The 19,201-nt window shown below is 46.9% G+C and overlaps 1 protein-coding gene across 1 annotated transcript in view; it reads right to left on the bottom strand.

Annotated features, from left to right (window-relative positions):
* NECAB2 (N-terminal EF-hand calcium binding protein 2) overlaps positions 1-17,577 on the bottom strand; it is a 47,453-nt gene extending 29,876 nt beyond the window's left edge. The window contains exons 1-2 of the mRNA XM_015873890.2: positions 17,336-17,577; positions 10,880-10,904 (exon numbers count right to left, since the gene is read on the bottom strand). Of these exons, the coding sequence (XP_015729376.1) occupies positions 10,880-10,904; positions 17,336-17,530 (220 nt within the window). The 5' untranslated portion in view covers positions 17,531-17,577. The remainder of the gene's footprint in view (positions 1-10,879; positions 10,905-17,335) is intronic.
* Between the last annotated feature and the right edge of the window lie 1,624 nt (positions 17,578-19,201).

The following is a 19,201-nucleotide window of genomic DNA, read 5'->3' as shown; positions in this document are numbered from 1 at the left end:
GGGTACAAATAGCCTGGCCACAGTCAGTGCAATTGCTGCTTAGTAGAGGAGTAGTAGTCTACAGAGCTGCCTTAATCTATCATTGTGCCATAGAAAAACAGGAGATGAAGTAGCTCAGGCCTGTGAGTAGCTGAGCCTGCTGCAGCAATCCCAACAGCTGAGCATTCTGACCTCAAATATCCCTGCTTCCATTTAAGGCAACGCTCTCCCAAGAAAACCTTGCTAAAGAAGAACAGAACCCATCTCCTGCAGTGCTTTAAAGCTCACTCACTGTTCAGCAGGGAGAGTTCAGTAACCATGGGAAATATGCTAAAAGTCAATAGCAGGAGAAAATCTAATATTTGAACAGGTATAACAGAATATTAAGTACAATAGTTGTCCGTCATTTTTATGCATTAGCAAACCATTACCCTCCTCATTAATTTCTGCTCTTTTTCTTCCTGAATGTGCAGATGAAGCACTAGAGCTGTTGGCTGTAGACAAATTAGCAGCAAATTACAAAGGATTACAGAGCTACAAACTGTTTGCTTTCCACAGCCCCATGGAGTAATAACCAGATTGCATTGGCAGCACCGCTGATTTTCCACACAGCTAACAAGCTGCTCAGGGATGAAGGCAGTCAATTAAACTTATCAGGAAAGCAGATCTTCCATTTGCATTCTCAGAAAGCAGGAGGTATCCTCATGCAGTGCCATCTGCAGCACACAGGACACCCAGCTCCTTGCGCTCCTGAAAGTCAGTGGTCCCCAAACTCCTATTACAAAAATCACAGGCTCTAAAACAAACTGCTGCTTCTGTCCAATGGTCTTTCTCCCATTGGTTTCTTTGTCCACGGTCAAACCTCCTCTAGACACATCTGTTTGGAGATTTCCTTTGCTCCATGGCTCAGCAGAGCCTCTGGGTCCCATGGGTTTGTGAGGCACTTGCTCTTAAATGGATGTTCACCCTTAATAAAGCTTCTGCCCCTCTCAGATATTCTCACAGCGAAATGTCAGTCCGATACCCAGCACCAGCTCTATCCTGAATTCCAGCCATATTCTCAGCACCAGCTCTATGCAGGTGACTGACAGGCACCAGTGCTATTCTCTATGCCAGGCTACAACCCTGTAATGTGCTCCATCCCTATGCTCAGCTCCAGCCCTATGCTTAGCATCCCCTGCGACTCAGACTGGGCAGGACAGAAGCCTTGGCTCAGCCAGAGGTATTTAATGTCTCTAAGCCAGCAGTGTGCAGACCTTTCCAGGTGCTTTCATCTGTTTGCTCTGCATAGCAGCTGAGCACCACAGAAGTAGAGCACCCCTGCAGGGAAGGGACATCTGCTCTGGAAAGATTGCAAAGAGAAACAAAACAAAACAAATATTCTTGCTCAAGCAAATTTAACAAGCACGTCTTTAAGCACATACTTTCTCAACTACCTTTTAACAAAAGAGCAATATTCATATCTTCTTTATTTTTTTACCAGTGGATCATTTCAAATTAGGAAAAATAAATAAGCAGGACTGTTATCAGGCTTTCCAGCTTCAAGCAATTGGAGAGATGCTTTGTTTTCCCCAATTACACATAAAACAACATCCCATGGTGAGAAGCAGGAGCCTCTGCAGCACCAAACCGCACCAGGAGAGCTCCAGATCCGCACAGCTTGGCACTGCAGGGAAAGTACAGAATAAATCCCACAGAAATCCACCTCCTGTGATTTATCACAGCAAATCGAGAACCATGAATACATAAACCCCCAAATATCCCAACATAACAGCTCTACTGCAGGCTCCCCCCTGCCCTGCTCTTTGGAATATTCCTCCCTGCCACTGCTTGTTAAAATTCTCCTCTTGGAGAGCAGGTTTCAGTGCAGTCCTTGTGAATTTTTAATGTTCTGTGCTACTCAGCTTTTGCTGAATACACGTATTTTCCACAGAGCAGTGCTTCCACATGCCTTGCCCTCACCTCCCAGCACAGCTCTGTCCTCAGGCTGGACACAGGTAATGTTGCACCCTTCCCTTCTTCCTTCTTTACCATTTCCCTTCATTCTGTTACTGCTGAAGAGTCGTCCCCTTCTTTCTCACAGCCCCTTTAGATAATGACAGACCACTCTAAGGTCTCTCTGCAGCCTTCCCTTCTCCATGCTGCATAGCACAGTTCTCAGCCTGTCCCTGTAGGGAAGTGTTCCATCCCTTGGGTCATTTTTGTGCCCCTCCCTCTGGATGCACAACAGGTCCACATCTCTCCTGTGCTGAGCACTCTCCATCTGGATACAGTGCTCCAGGTGAGATCTCACAGTGCAGAGCAGAGGGGCACATCCCCTCCCTTCCCTGCTGGCCTCTCTGCTTTGGATGCAGCCCAGGGTACAATTGGCTTTTGGGATGTGAAGTCACACTGCTGCTTTGTGTCCAGCGGCCACCCACCAGTATCCCCAGGCCCTTTTCAGCAGGGCTGTGCTCCATTCTTAGATTCCCCATCTTGTAATCATAGTGAGGGCTGCTATGCCCCAGGTGCAGAACTTGCACTTGTCATTGCTGAACCCTATGAGGTTCTCCTGAACCCACTGCTCAGCACTGTGATGCTCTAGAGCTTACAAACATGAACATGAACTCCTTTGAGCTTTCTTCTCCTTCCTTGAGGTTTGCAGTGCCAGGGCACACCAATGTGCCCATGCTGCGCTCTGTGGATACACTCTGAACCTTCCTACGTTTCCAAGCTTTCATCAAACCTTCATCTCAAGGCTGGCTCAGTTCACAGAGGGGTGGATGAACTTAGCAGGACTGGTGAGCTGCTCTGCCACCTGACTGTACACACCTGAGTTTTATATACATGTGTCTTTTTCATCTACAAAGAAAAGGACCCAAGGATGATATGGAGTATGGCAAATACAGTACAATCTCTACAAAAACACTGTTGCTGCAGAGGGTCTTGGTACTATACAGATTTGCAAGACCTGAAGCACATAGAGTTATTATTGGCGAAAAGGACTTTGGGTGCTCCCCTGCTTGCTTCATCCCAGCAAGACACCAGTGAGCACATCTGATGATGCTTTGTGATGCTGTTCCCTTCTGGGGAAACCCCAGCAAACCACCTAGCCAGGCTGAGTGGTGGGGGCTTAGGGCTTGGTACCACCCTTCATACGAGACCTCTGTTGGAGGGCTCTAATTTTGCCACAGGAGATAATGTATTTCCACCCTAATTAAAGAGAAGGTCTTCTCCTGGAGTACATTCACATGGTTCTAAAGAAAGAAGCTCACCCAGTCCCAGTTTCCTGCCTGCCAGCCTGTGCACCAACCAGCACTGTACTGGGCTGTGAGGAGCATTTAATCCCCATTCCTCTATAAAACGATCAAAATGCTCAGCAGGTTGGTAACTCAAAGGTTCAGACATCCAACCTCTGTGTATCAGAGTGAAAAATACACGCTGCAGGTTTGAAACTGGAATATTAAAACTGTAGAAGGTAGGAGGTAAAAGGGAAAAAAAAACTTGTTTGTACGAAGCCATGAGGGACCAGTGCTGTTCTGCAGTGATTTATGATACAAGAAAGCTACTCGCTTTCATGTTGCCGTGGTTATTCAGCTGCTTGCTGCATGAATACATTTGCTTGGTTCAGTGACAGGCTCAGAGAAAGCACATGAGAAAGAAGAGATCAGCTCCAGGACCCAGAATTTCTGGTTCATGATCTCTAAAATAAGGCAGATCACTGTGCTCAGCTGATTCCTGCATCAAAGAGCCCCAGCCTGTGGATAAGGGAGGATGCCCCATCCCTGCAGGCATTCAAGGCCAGGCTGGATGTGGCTCTGGGCAGCCTGGTCTGGTGGTTGGTGACCCTGCACAGAGCAGGGGGTTGGAACTGGATGATCATTGTGGTCCTTTTCAACCCAGATCATTCTAGATTTCTATGATGACTCAGCTGGAGTGGGCTGGATCCCCTCACCAGCCTTCAGTCATTGAATCATAGAATCACTCAGGTTGGAAAAGACCTTAAAGATCATTGAGTCCAACCACAGCCCAACCATCCTACCCTAACTAACAACCCTCCACTAAATCGTGTCCCTGAACACTACATCCAAACAGGTTTTAAACACATCCAGGGATGGTGACTCACCTCCCTGGGAAGTCCATTCCACTGCTTAGCAACTCTTTCTGTAAAGAAATTTTTCCTGATATCCCACCTAAATTTACCTTGGCTCAACTTGAGGCCATTTCCCCTCATTCTGTCACCAGTGAGAAGAGACCAGCCCCACTCTCGCTGTAAGCACCTTTCAGGTATTGGAAGAGACCAATAATGTCTCCCCTCAGCCTCCTTTTCCCCAGACTAAACAGCCCCAGTTCCTTCAGTTCTCCAAGCCTTTCCCCAGCCTTGCTGCCCTTCTTTGGACTTGCTGCAGCACCTCCTTGTCCCTTCTGTACTGAGATGCCCAAAACTGAACACAGCACTCGAGGTGAGGCCTCACCAATGCCGAGTACAGGGGCAGGATGACTTCCCTAGTCAAGCTCACCACACCATTCCTGATACAGCACTGCTGGCTCATTCAGTCCTTGCTATGTTGTTTTGCATTTAAAACTTCTCCCACTTCACCTTTCCTCAAGTTAGTTGTTACCAAAGTGTTTAGCCCTCTGGTTTTCAACTTAGAAATTCCTTTTTCAAGACCTGTGCTCTGCTGTTCTCCAGTTACTGATTTAGAAGATGCAGGGAACAAACCTGGCTCCTCCCTCTGCACACCATCAATATTTCATCTTGGTTTCAGTCTTGTGCAAGTGAGCACTTCCCATTACAGCATGCACCTTCCCCCTACTGCTTAGCAGGTACCAAGCATGTTAATTAAAGCTGCTATCACTCCAGCTGCAAAAGTATAAGAAAGACCCTTTTGCAAGGTGCTAGATTTGCACTGAACAAAGAGCCCAGCACAGCCACATCTCCAGGTCCTGATCCCCATCTCTGTGAACAAAGCACAGAATGCCATCAGCTGTTCATCCCTAACAGCTGTCCAGTGTGCAACAAAAAAGGGCCCGTGAGGGTGAATACTCTGATTTTGGTTAGTCTCAGGCTGTTTGCTGATATAAATTCAGCCTGAAAAGGATGGAAAATCAGCCTTGCTTAATGGAGTGTGACATGCTTGAGAGGCAGCAAAGCAGCCAGCTGGAAAGGAAACATCTTGTGATGAGCAGAAAACCCTTTAGAAAGGAAAATACTTATTTTCAGAGCACATCTGCTGGCTGACCAGGTGCCAAGCTGCGGCTGTGTGACGAAGGGCATGATTTCCCTCCCCACTGCGTGCCACTAAGATAGTTATTCCTCCCTCTGTGGTCTATATTATCTGGGAAAAAGAGAGTGAGAGAGATAATGGAAAGAAAGAGATCCCATGATTTATAGCTGCTCCTGGCTGACTGCCCAAACGTAGGCAGCCAGAACATATTTTCCACAATTGTCTGGCAAAAAAATTGCTAGGGAATTATATGGATTCTTTGCAGCAGTTCTGGTTTCAATTTTTGCCTTATTTAATTTTAACAGCTTTAATGAACCACCTTCAGTAAAGGCAGCGGGTTGCAGCAGAACATAATTAGAGGCGAAGGCAGAGCCCCTGCTCTGCGTGGCAATGGGGTGGGCAGGGGGAGGGCAGCACAGTGATTTCTCTTTACCCAGGGCTTGAGCTGAAAGGTAGAGCAAAGCACCACTGCCAGGAGAAGGAAGAAGCACTCCATCTGCACAGCACTCCCAAGGGAAATCCACTGCTCACTAAGGTTGTTCAGACCAACATCAAGCAGCGAAACTGGATGCCACAAGGATTTAATAAAGAACTCTAAAAAATGACTAACCTGAGCTGTGAAGCATGAGAAGGCAGTAAGCTCTGTGGCTCTCCTGCATGCTAGATAAGCACCTTGCTTGGCCCTGGAACATGTCCAGAGAAAAGCAACTAAGAAATGAGGAGTCTGAGCACAGTCCTGTGACAGCAGCTGAAGGAATGGGGCGGGTCAGTGTGGAGGAGCTCAGGGAAGAGCTCATCTCATGGCTCTGCAACCCCTGACAGGAGGTTGTGGAGAGGAGGGGGTCAGCATCAAGTTTCTCAAGGAGGGTGTCAGGTTGGATATTAGGAACAACTGCCCGGGGGGAGGAGAGGGGGAGGGGGAAATCCCCATTCCTGGAGGTGTCCCAGAGCTGTGGGGATGTGGCACTGAGGGACAGCAGCCGTGGGCGTGAGATGTGGCACTAAGTATCATGGTTTAGTGGGCAACAATGGTGGTAGGTGCACAGTTGGACAAAATGATATCCTGTCTATTGCTGCCATTTCCAAGCAGAGGAGACTCCTGCAGCAGGGCAGGAGCTCATATCACCAACCCAATGGGGAGAGACAGTTCACAAATACAGACCTATATCTGCAAGGGAATGCATGAATATAGCAAACATTAGGACAGCTACAGCTGCAGGTCTCCAGGGAGCATCCGGAGATGTCCATGATCCACAGAAACCAGAGCAAAACCCACCACTTTTGAGCCACTGATGACGAAGCTCATGTTTTTTTGGCCAGAGATCTGAGATCTCAAGGCGCTCTGTAAATGTCTCACAGTGCCCTTTGCTGGTTGTCATTATGCCGTGTAGACACATTCGCTGTGCAGTATCCAATTAAATTTCTCAACTTTGGCTCCAGGAAAAAAAAAAAAAAAAAAAATCTTTTGAAAGTCCCCCTGACTAACTGAGCAGCTTTTCAAAGTCTCCTTGGGAAACCATGATCCCTTATCCCCACCCTTCACAACCTGTAACACAGCCATTAAATCGCAGAACTGTTTGCTTCTTTTCAGCCTGAGGTATATAATGAGGGTAACAGAAGAAAGCCCACATCTCCCAACACAGGGAGAGAAGAAAATAAAGACCATTATCACTGGGTTTCAAACTTTAATTGGCATGCTTGAAAGCAGACTGGATCAACTAGACCAAAATAGGCCAGGCAAGAAGCAGTAACCCCTGCTCTATGTCCTCAAATGTCTTTGACCCAAGTGCTGCTGCTTGTCTCTCTCCGTGTGTTAAAGGTATTGAAAGAGGCTAGGTTGATGGTTGGGCACTGATAGATTGCTCCCAACCCAAAAGCCAGGCCAGACCCCTCTGTCCCCATTTTACAGGTGTGCTTAGGATGTGTCTGGGGAACTGGGCTTCATTCATGAGGTTTGTTCCTTAAAAGATGTGCTCAGTGGGTAAAATTTCAGGAGAAGCCACTACCAAATTCTCTTAGCAATTCCCCATTAGGCCTGCCTGGGAATTAGCAGCAAGTATCCACTGCTCTCAGCTGATTCATAACTTGAGTAATGAGGATGGGCATTCTGCATGGCACCAATTAGGCACTCAGGCTATGAGGTATTAACTGAAGTGTCAACAAGACAGCTGCCTGGAAGGCCAGGAGATCTGCTTAAATAGAGCAACACTTGCTTCACAAGCTTTCATGGTACTTTCTGTTTTCATCTTGGCAGGGATAAGCTTTAGGAGCAGGTCAGGAGTAACAGTTTTAGGAAGGGATGGGCTGTAAAACTTTGCTCTGCAGAAATAGGCAGGAAATGAACAGTTCAGTTGTGGAAATTAATCCCATATGCTGACCGTACCAGTGGCTTGAGCTTATGGGAGAGTTTCTGGGCTGCATCCAACCTTGCACCAAACAAACCACAAATGGGCCCTGGTAAAAGCTGGACTGCTGCGTGTCAGCCCACAGAGCAGGGAGATATAGCGCTTAATATAGCCTGTAGTCCTGACCCTAAGCACCCATTGTAACATCTGTCCTTTTGGCAGAATGAAGGTGGTCCGGCTCAGTAAGTATAAAAAAAATTTGTTCTATCGTACATCTGATAATGATGAGAGAGACAAGTCATAAAATTATCTCAGCTCTTTACTGCTGCAACACAGTGGGCACTAAATATCCTCATACCTGTGCTGAAAGAATAAAGCATCCCTGGAAGGGCTTGGTGGCACAAACGTTGAGAAGGTACCATCACCAGGCTGGTCAATGTCAGAAATTTAACCCTGATTCAGTGCACCAATTTCAAGGGTTCAGAGGGTAGGTGCAGGACACATCTAACAACAGCTTGTAGGGAAGGCCAGAAAAAATCTTTCAATATTTTTGCATTAGCTCAAAATTCATCTGGTTGATGGGTTTGTTTATCACTTAGGGAACAGTGTGTCCTGATTTAAACAGATGTCATCTCTTCAGTGCCACGTGTGGTGAACTCAGCAAGGACTTGGAAGGATAACTAAATGTACAACAGAGAGAGCAAGGAAACATATTTTATACAGAAGTCTGAATAACTGCATCATCACTGCATTTTTCCACTTAAATGTGGGTGGCTGCTAATACTGTTTTTTATTATGCAAGAATTATACATATTCTTACTTAGAACTAATGAATTAATTTGGATGCACCAGCGAGATATGAATACTTCAACGCTCCCTGGGTGTGAGGAGCAGTAGCCAAGGAGCAGGCAATTATCCTGACCTGGAAGCTAAGTGGTTTTTGATGAGTAACTCATTAGGAGGAGGGACCACAATGCTCTGAGAGCTCATAGTAAGAGCACAGATGGGAAAACAGGCACAGAGTTGTGGCTGTGGAAGGAAGAGCTGTGTGCAATCGGAGGGTTAGGTAGTTATCTATCCTGATATGTAATATGGGGCGTTGCAGTTCTAGCCTGGCATCTTCTTAAGATGTGATCAAAGCAACCAAAGTCAAAGCCATGAGGTCTTCAGTGCTGTATTACTGAGATCCCAGTTGGTCACCACCATTCCAGTTCTGCATAAATGCATTCTCCAAAAGGGTCCTAAGTTCATGGGGAGGATGGGGAGATAAGTACTCCAAGTCCTTTAATAACTACGAGGAAAATTACCATGCCAAATTACAACTAAATTGCCTTCTAAAAATGTTTCAATAAATTAAGAAGGTAATTAATAATTGATGCCTGCTATTTTTTAACTCCAAACAACTCCAGAAAACAATTTTGCCCAGAAGTTAGATGCCATAAAAAGAGATAGGTCCATGCAGGGTGAGCAAGCCTCTTAAGGTTCCAGAATAAAGAAAGGACTATGGTACAACTGCACCTGCTGCAGGGCATCAAGCAAACAGCATGGGGTACTCGGCACATGTCATGACATGGCAGGGGAAATGCAGTGCAGCTCTGGGACCTTCGTCCCATTCTCCTAACATAGAATCCCTCCTCTAAGGTTACATGATGACATATATCTCTCTGTTCTATGGATCAAGGGGACAGCGCTGGTGTGGGGCATTACTGGCACATTAGGAAGCCATCATCAGAGCAGCTGTTGTTAGTTACAGGTGAGAGGAGGAGCTCTGAGAGGAGCCAGCACCATCCCACTGCCGGCTGACAGGGCTCCATGGTCACTCCGGTGTCCAAAGCTGTTTATGTTCCCTGCTTGTGAGCAGCAGACACCATTTATAGCACAAATTCACCACATTGGGATACGCTTTATAAGTCAAAGTATTAAAGGCATAAATCTCCTTTAAGGAGCTCATAAGTGCCTCTAGCAGATAGCTGTGGGCAACTATTTAAAGAATGGCCCTCCTGGGATGGGAATGGGCACCACTCAGAAGCTCTTAATCAAGGAGCCCTTCCTATCCACCTGCTGCTGCTCTGCTCCAAATCTTACTTTACAGCTCTGTTACATCCTCAGCAAGCTCTGACCCAACTGAAGGTTGGGTCAACAGAAGTCTGACATCTTCCTCAACGTGCAACCAATGAACCTTTTAAAATTTTAGTCAGATTTCTTTGTATTTCATCTCTAAGAACAGCTGGAGATGTTCAAGGGAGCACACACTGAATGGCTTTGTTCCCATCCATGTCTTCAAACACACATCTGAGTACACAGTGGATTGCTTCTTATCACATCTACAACCAAGAGCAGCAGGGCAGAGGTATCAACCTTACCTGTCACTACAGTGAATTAATGGGGTGATACAGCTGCGTCCTTAGAATGCCATCCATCGTCATTTTCAGCCACACATGCTGCCCTTAGCAGGGTCAGTGTCTAAGCCATTTTCCAAGACTGTGGTTACAGATAATTATAAAGATAATAGATACAAAACAGGGAAAGATGCCCTTTAGAAAATGACTTGATGATTCATGGTGTCAGCTTTACCAAATTACATGCAGAATATCCTCTGAACAGAAATGATTGCACACTCTGGGGAAAAGGTGCTTCCCAAAACTCCTGGGGGCAGGATTTATTTGCTAAAGGTGACACAGCCTGGTGTTATTTGCAGCAAAGTGCCCCATCAGCTCTCTGGGCAGCTTCTCACATTACAGCAGCTAATGGCAGCATCTTGCATTGATAGCATGGTGCTATCAATATGCCCAGCCAAGGGAGCCCCTGTTGCAGGGACTGGAGATTTTGAGATAGGAGTTCTGTTTCCATTAAGCAACATTTTTATAACTGATCGTTCAAAATTAGGCTGTTCTGTCAAAATCAAAGCATCTTAATCTGAGTGAATGCTGGGCTATAGTGGTCTTTTATCTGGTCTTAGTGGTCTTTTATCTGATGTGTGTGCCCAGTCTATCCAGAACCAGGCTACAGATATTCACAGTGCATGTTCATTTTGCAAAGCTGTTCCAAGATGACAAAGAACTGGACCTTCATTTACCACTTGACTGAGGTTAACAAAACTATGTGTGTTATTTTGAAACTTTAAAAATTGTCCTAGATTTGGTAGGAATTGCTGCGCAGACTTGCACACGAGTATCGCATCTGCTCAAAGAATACCTCAGCCAAAGAAATGACAAAACCTGTTCCAGTGCTTAAACACCACCAGTGTCAGTCCCAGTAAGATGGACGGCATTTAAACATTTACCATCTGGGAAAAAGAACAGCACTATTGACAAGGGTTCAGTGACTAAAGGGTAAATCATGACTTACCGTTTTTGTCAGCTCTTCTAAAAATCTGGAATTGAAGGAGAGAAAGAAAGACGCATTACTCAGCAGTTTGGTTGTACCCCAAAAACATCCATCTATTTCCCCTACCCAGTCCCAAGCCCTGCCCCAGTGCAAACGGCAAACACCCCCGGGAAGCATCAGTGTTTTGGCTTTGGATGTAACCAATGGGTCTGGTGATAGAAAGAATCTCCTAGCACATTGCAATTAATAGCAGAACCCTTGTGCAAGAGCTGGAATCTTACAGGCTGCTGCCAGGAACGGTTCTTAGCACAGGTTTGGCCATAAATTACTGAAAAATTAAGATGGTCATAAACTGGACAGAAAAAATGACAGCATTATCATAATCTCTTCACATCTGACCCTATTAATGTGAGCCAAGCAGAGATTTGATGGTTCAAAGGCATTTCCCTGCAGAGGGAATAAACACAACAGCAGATCTGCAGCCAAAAAAAGGCAATCTCTTCTTTTCTGGGTCATAAAATCATTACAGGAAAAAAAAAAAAAAAGTCAGAGAAGAAACTGCTGCGCACAAGAAACGCAAGACAGAAATTGCATTGCAGAATATGCTATTTAATGCATACAGTTTAATTAAGCTACATTAATCATTCTTCTGCTGGAAGTGCTTCCTAGGCTGCACAGGACTAAGTCGAAGCTGCACTTCCTGGCACACTTGGGCCACACTTTGGGCTTCAGCCAAATGGCACAAACAGCCACATCCCAACCTTCAGGAGCCAAAGAAACTCTACAAGGTTTAGAACTTGCCACCACACTTCTTAGGCTGATCATCTCTGAGAACAACCAGAAGTGTGGAGGGAAATCCTACATGTCTGCAGGCTCGTGGACTTCATGGAGGATATGGGTTTCAAAGGAGCAGATATTGTTTTCAATGGGATTGAAGAACAGTGGGACCTCAGGCAGCACCAGGGTTTCTGCACATATCACTCAGCCATGAGCACCATGCTCATAGAAATATCTGTATTCCTGACTTGGACACCCCATATCCTTGCTTTATTTTTCAGGACCAAGCTGCTTAGCATTTCTGTCACTGAGAAAGTTCTTAATTGGTCCACCAAAATTTTGCCTAGGAAAACGGTAAAACAGGACACCAGAAGAGAAAGCTACTCAAGATACAGCCACCTGTTAGCAAGGGCAGACGACACCATGGCATGAATGAGCATCAGGAGGCTTATGGAAAAGTGATTTGCTCCTGAACATCTCCAGGGATGGGGACTCTCTCACCTTCCTGGGCAGCTGTGCCACAGTTTGACCACTCTTTTAGAGAAGAAGTTTTTTCTAGTATCCAAATTGAACCTCCTCTGCTTAAACTCGTGGCCATTACCTCTCATCCTATCTTGTTTCATTTGCCAGGTGGTTAGATGCACATCATCGCTAAAATATCTTAAGCCAGCAACATATTTCAAAAGTTCCAATGGCTTTCTCTAAAATGTACTTTTTTTGTGGTGCTCTCAAATAGCTGCTTCAATTATTCAACAGAAGAAAGCAATTCAAAACGGTGGTGGTAACAGTAAACTTTAAGTCAAATTGATGGTTTCAAATTTAAACATTCAGCTCAGATTTCTCAGAGCTCTTGGATGAGAAAGAGCTGCATTGGAGGCTACTTGAGGGAGCTTTTCCTGGCAATTTCATTAAATTGACTCAATCATTCCCCTAACAAGCCTAGGAATTACTGCAGGGTTTGTAGAGTTTATTATTCTTTCAGCAGGTTAGCATGATGTTGATTTAAAATAGCGTGCAGCTGAGCCAGAACTCTGTGTTCCTGCTGACTTTAGTGCAGAATTGAGGACAACCAAGATCCATCCTCCTGGGTGAGGAGAGCCTGCAGATGAGAGACCGCCGTCCAGGGAGACAAAATCTGGATGAATCTGCTAATGGTATTCCCTCATCCCTGTGCTGTTCCTCTTCCTTTGTCCTCATCTGGAGCTGAGACAAGGCTTTATGAACTTCCATAAGGAAATTCCTCTCCAACAAACTCTGTTATTCTGTCTGGTGCTGATGTCAGAAAATAATGACTAAAAGTGTTACTGCTTTGGACTACATCATTACAGACCATCCTGCAATGGTCTTTCCCCCGACAGGTCGAAGGCCTGGCTGGGTGTTTAAGTAAGAAATACACTGTTGGTGTGGAAGCACCGTTTGCACCTACCAAGCTGCAGAGCTGCGGGGCTCGCAGCACATCCTCCTAGAGAGGAGCATCTGACACCGTGCCCTCACCTTTCACTTCTCCTCTTACCTGCTCTGCTTTTTACTGCCTAGCACTCAGAATTCAAGGCTGAAACAGAGGGGTAAGGGTTGCAGCTGACGCTGTTCTATTTACAGTGCTGGTAGTTCCATGAGCACCAGCCTTGGGTGCAGCTCTATCAAGGATGGAACAAGGATGGCAGAGATAAGTTAGTCCTCAGCAAAAGACAGAGCAGGTCAAACTAAAAGCTTAATCTGACATGAAGGTAAGGGCACTGGTTTCCTCAGTTGTTTTTCTTTTTAAGACCAAAGGAGTGGGCCATGAAGCACGTGGCCAAGCAGCTTCACCCCAAAAGGAGTCAACAGGGCAGCATGGCTGCTGGTCCTCAGCACTTCCACTCAATGTATTTCCCACTTGTGTGATAAGAGGTGGTACTCACAGTGAGAGGATGAGTAAGAACAGCCTGTAACTAAGAACTGAAGTATTCCCAGAAAGAGTAACACTTGTCTAGACGCTTCCCACATCTGGGGAGCCAATAATCCCAGGTCTGTATTGCATGTATACACAGTCACACACAGCAAATACCACCTGATATAGTTTTTTCCAACACTCTGCTCCTATTTTTCCTTTTATAAGTCTTCACAGAATAAGTCTTATGATACCTGTGGATTTGCTCTGAACTGGAAACGTCACTGTGACCACAGGTAGGTTGTAGGACCACCATGCCAATTTCAGCTTCCTTGCAAAAGGGATTTCGTCCTCCTGTCTGCATTCAGAAACTGCCCACAAAGGGCATCTCAAGCAGCCCAGGACAAAGATGGAGCCCACAATCTGACCTCCTTCTATGACCAGGTGACCTGTCTGGTGGATGAGGGAAAGGCTGTGGATATAGTTTGCATGGATTCAGTAAAGCCTTTGATTCTGTCTTCCATAGTTTTCTTCTTGCAGAAACTGCAGTCTGTGGCTTGGACAGGTAGAGTCTTCACTGGGTAAAAGACTGCCTGGATGGCCAGGACCAGAGAGTAGTGTTGAACAGAGTTATATCCAGCTAGCAAACAGTTGCTGGGGTCAGCGCTGGGGTCAGCCCTGCTTAATATCTAGTGATGATTTGGATGAGGGAATTGAGAATATCTTCAGTAAATTTGCAGTTGACACCAAGATGAGGGGAAGTGTTGGTCTGTATGGGTGTAGGAAGGCCCTGGGATCTGGATAAGCTGTATCAATGGGCTAAGGCCAACTGTATGAGCTTTAACAAGACCAAGTGCCAGGTACTGCACTTCAGTCAGAACAACCCCGTGCATCACTACAGGGTTGAGACAGCTGAAATGCTGCCCATGCAGGTGATGGCGTCACCATCCCTGGAGGTGTTAAAGACACATGGAGATGTGGCACTGAGGGACGTGGTTAGTGGGTATGGTGGGGGTGGCTAGGAGGGATCTGGGGATCTGAGAGGTCTTTTCCAACCTTAATGATTCTGTAATTCTATATAAACATATATAAACAGATATATAAAACCTTGTCTCAGAAGCTATGTATAGACTTCATTCATCTCCAGCAGTCTGTATGCTGTCAGTCTGAGTTTGGGGCTCCTGATCACAGGGCAGCAGTGTGCAATCTCATCGTGGGATGCAAGCACCGAGATGAAACCCTGGATATTGTGACACCGTGTGAGCTCACCACTGAGCACCACTCCTGCTCCATTTGCCACTAGCACTCAGGAGCATCTCTCACTCCTGATTTCACTGCTGAAAGCTTCAAGAAATGCTGACAACTTAAATGTCTTCCTCATTAGACTGTTACCAGGTTTTCGCCATTTGACAGCTTTAGCACAGTTTGAGCCAAACTATTAAACATTATTCAACTTTTACCTAGAAGGACACAAGAAAAATAAAGGAAAATACTGGAGACATCCCTAAGCTGGGATTTATCCCTGAAGCAACAGCAGCCAGGCTGATGGCAGAAGACATCTGCTCCCCTTGGACCTCCTTTCTCAGCACTTGGTTTCACTCCACAACATCCTGATTTTGTTTCTTGGACGCAAAGGGAGCAGGAAAGTTCTCACTGACCCATCACTGCCCTCATGGCCCAGAAGAGTCAGAACTAACTCTTTGATGTTGAGTCTAAAGAAATCCAGAACAGATGAGGAAGAAGTGACCAGCATGTTATTAGCATCAGAACCACCTTGAGCAATTCATAACCAAACCAAGCTTAATCCTCATCTCAACTCATGAGGATGTTATTTAAACACAGAATCTGCCAGGGCTCTTCCTCCATCCCCTGAGGAGCCCAAACTGTTTCTCCCACATGCACACACAGCATGGAAGCTGCATGAGCTAATTGGAAAGACCTGAGGATTACAGTGGAATCTTTGTTACCTTTGGCTACCTTGTGAAAATTAACCCAAATGCATATTTTCCCAGTTGTTAAAGCTTGCTTTCACAATGCCCTTGAAGAGCCAGTTATGGTAAAGCCACAACTTAAACTGAAGTTTCTATTATAGCTGGAGAAAAGGGAGAAGCATGTTCTAAAGGAGGAGAACAGAAAAAAACAAAACACCACAAGCCCTCAAACTTTACACTTACAGAACCCACTTCTCTTTCCAGCAGGTAAGAAACGGCTCCAGTTCCACTGTGACGGGGAAATGGGCTGAGGAGCTGCACTGCTCTAGGTCCCAATGGCAGAACCATTCAAAAGCAAAGGGCTCATTTTCTCAGCTCAAAGTAGAATAAAAAATCCACTTAAAGACAGTGAAGTTGAACAGATAAGGTACCGTTTTTGGTTTCTATTTTGGGAGCACAACCCTAACTCAAGAATCTGTAGGTATCTAATTAACATTGCTCCCCCCATTACACTTATGCTTCCAAGCCCACACTGCTGTAAGATTTCAGCAGGGCAGAAAAAAAAAAAAATAAAATAAAATAAGAGAAAAAATTGACACAGAAAATCATAGGGGTATTTCATTTCTCATTTTAAGTTTCTCCAGGCATGACCATCCATCAGCATTCTGCTCTCACCTCGGCTTTTGGCTGCCCAATAGACACAGCTGAGTTGGTTCATCCAGGGAACTGGAATGCCTAGCAGCCTATGGTGTTCACATATAGGATGAGTTTCAGACTCACCAACCCATGCCAGCACTTACAAATGGCCAGGAAAACACAAGGGCTTGCCTGGCAGAGCTCTGGCTGCCTGATGCTGAAGGGGCTAAGAGAGCACGAAGTTATCCTTCACTACTGCCACTGCCTCTGGACCTTATTTATGCATTCACTACATTTTATTTTTAAAGCAGAGCTGAGGATGCATGTGTTTAATTGCTAGATGCTGCAGCCAGAAAAGCTGTGTAATTACACCATTTGCATGCCAGTTATTTCATTCTATTCTCCTAATGTATTTAAGCACAAGTAACCTCACCAGCCCACTAATCAGGAAGCCTATAAATACTGAGTGGAGGTACAAGGCACACCCTTGTGAGTTCACCCAGACCCTGGTAGGGGAACCCTGGGGATGATGCACCCACAGGCAGACAGTACCATGCTGCAGCCTCGTCAGGTACTGAGGTGCAGGAGCCAGGGTGCGCTGCAAAACCTAGGGAGTCCAGGGGACCTTCCTGCAAGTAATTTGTGTTACTTCGGAGTCTTACATCCCCAAGTTAAGGACTAAGGATACACTCCCATACCCAGGTGTTGGGGCAGGACTTGGGAAAGGGGGTGCAGGACCCAAGGAGGTACTCCCTTGCTCGGACAGTCTAGAGGATGCAGGAGCCCAGCCAGACTGGGGGATGAGCAGAACGGGCATACATGCTGCATGTGCACCCCCAGCGAACCCATGGGGTGCAGGACCCAGGGAATAATTCCAATCCTAAATTGCTCCCAGAGTTCAGGACCCCATATCCAGCCAGAACAGGGGTGCAGAGCCCAGGCAAGGGGACGTGGGGTCTGGGCTGCAACCCTATGCTTAACGGGTCCGGGAGATGGAGAACCAAGCCGCACCCTATTCCTACCTGCTTCGGGGTAGGAGCCGGACTGCACTTATCCGCTGCCAGCCACGGATGCAGGACTCATGCAAGGAGATGCAGGACTCATGCAATGAGATGCAGAACCGAGAAATAACCCCAATACCAAGCCGGTCGGGGGGTGCGTGATGCAGGAGGGCTGCAGGAATCCCCGTGCACTCCCGTGGGCTTGCAGGACCCGCGCTAAGGGAATGCCTGACCCCAACTGAGGGACCTCGGGACCACTCACATCGAGGATGACGGAGGTGCCCTTCCTCTGCGCGGAGGCTCCCGAGCTGAGCAGCTCCCTGTCGGCGACGCCCTTGTCGCTCATCCTGGCCCCGACCCAGCGCAGCAGCCCGTCCAGCCCGCGCAGCGCCGGCGCCGGCTTCCGCAGCAGCCTGTGCACACCGGCCCGGCAATACCGCGCCGCCTGCTCGCACATCGCTCCGCCCGGCCTCGTGCCGGAGCCCGGACTCCCCCCTCCTCCTCCTCCTTCTCGTCCTCCTCCTCCGCATCGCGGCCAGGGGCGGGTTCCTGCCTCCTCGCTCTGCCCTGCCCGCAGATTTTGGGGTGGGGGTCCCAGCACACCCCTCAACTCCCTCCCAGAGCAGCTCTTCAGAATTCTTGCTAGGAAACCAAGAATTGGTTCTGATCCCACGGCCCAGAATGCCAGGGATGTCATCTGGGGCAACGCAGCATCTGTGGCTGCAGAGCTAAGCGTGATGCTCAGCCGAAGATTCCTAATCCCATATCGTTCTGTTTCACAAAGATGTTCACTGCTGGTACACTTGTGTTCATTTATCTTCCTGTGGATATGTCCTGCAAAACTAAGATTGTAGAATCATAGAATAAGAGTCATTAATGTTGGAGAAGACCTCTCAGATCCCCAAGTTCAACCCCAGCCCACCCCCACCATGACCATTGCCTGCATCCCTCAGTGCCACATCCCCATGGCTCTGGGACACCTCCAGGGATGGTGACTCCCCCACGCCCTAGGCAGCTGTGCCACTGCCTCGCTGCTCTTTGGGAGAAGAAATTGTTTCTCATATTCAACCTGAACCTACTCTGGCAGAACTTAAGGCCACCACCTTTCATCCTATAACTGTTACCTGGGAGCAGAGGCTGAACTCCACCCCACGACAACCTCCTTTCAGGGGCTGGAGAGAGCAAGGTGCTTCCATGTGAGCTCAGACACAGGGATGCACTGGGACAGGGGGCTTGGAACCCTCACTGGGGTCTCCAGGTACTCGTGGGGACTTGGTGTCAGCCCAGCCCTTGTGAGCACTGCAGTTTGCCACTGGGCCCCATGCCTGTTCCCCAGAGAACGGACAGAAAATTGCTGGCACCACTCAGATCCCCTTCACATCTCCCAGCAAATATAATCCAAGGCATGGCATGCCCTGGCAGGCTCATGAACCAGCTACTGGTCCATAGTTTTCAGGCCCCAAATGACAGCAGCTTTTTCATGGTTTTGCAATCCCTGTATAATATGCAACACTTCTTTCTCCTTTAGACATCTGTCTGCTAAATGGGTCAGTCAAGCTGTGCTAATCACACAGCAGCCTGGCATTGCTGTATGCTCTTTGCTGCCTAATTTCATAAGCAAAGTTCTTTAGATTTTCATTTGTTTCCATTTGCTCTAAAGATTCATTGCTCTGTTCAGAAGTCTGAGGCTATTTCTCTTCTTTTGTACAGATCTTTTCCTGCTAATGTCAAAACCAGCTTTACCTCATTTAAATACTCATTTTTCTTCCTTAGTGAATCTAGACTGGAAAAAAATTCAGCCACTCGAAGTGGAAGCAGCAAATGTTAATTATGAGCTGGGACAGCAAGATACAGCCTCAGCACCAGGTGTGGTGCCAGAGGTCTCCAGGCTCCTGCCACAGCCAAGGCAGAGCAGAAGGCAGCACCCGTGTGTACTCTGAGTGCTGCTCTCATGACCCTCTCCACACCACAGGGGTCTGAGATAATGAAAACCTTCCAGCAAAATGCCAGCTGAGATTGCTGATGCTTGTTAATGGCTGCTGGGACTGATCTGGCTGCTCAGGACTGGGAGGAGGAATCAGCAACCCCACTAAGAGGGGAATCTGGTAGAGCAGAACTGACACCCTAT

The sequence above is a fragment of the Coturnix japonica genome, chromosome 11 (assembly GCF_001577835.2).
Source record: "Coturnix japonica isolate 7356 chromosome 11, Coturnix japonica 2.1, whole genome shotgun sequence".
Taxonomy (NCBI): Eukaryota; Metazoa; Chordata; class Aves; order Galliformes; family Phasianidae; genus Coturnix; species Coturnix japonica.
The sequence above is the reverse complement of the archived record's forward strand: the minus strand, read 5'-3'. Positions and strand labels throughout refer to the sequence as shown.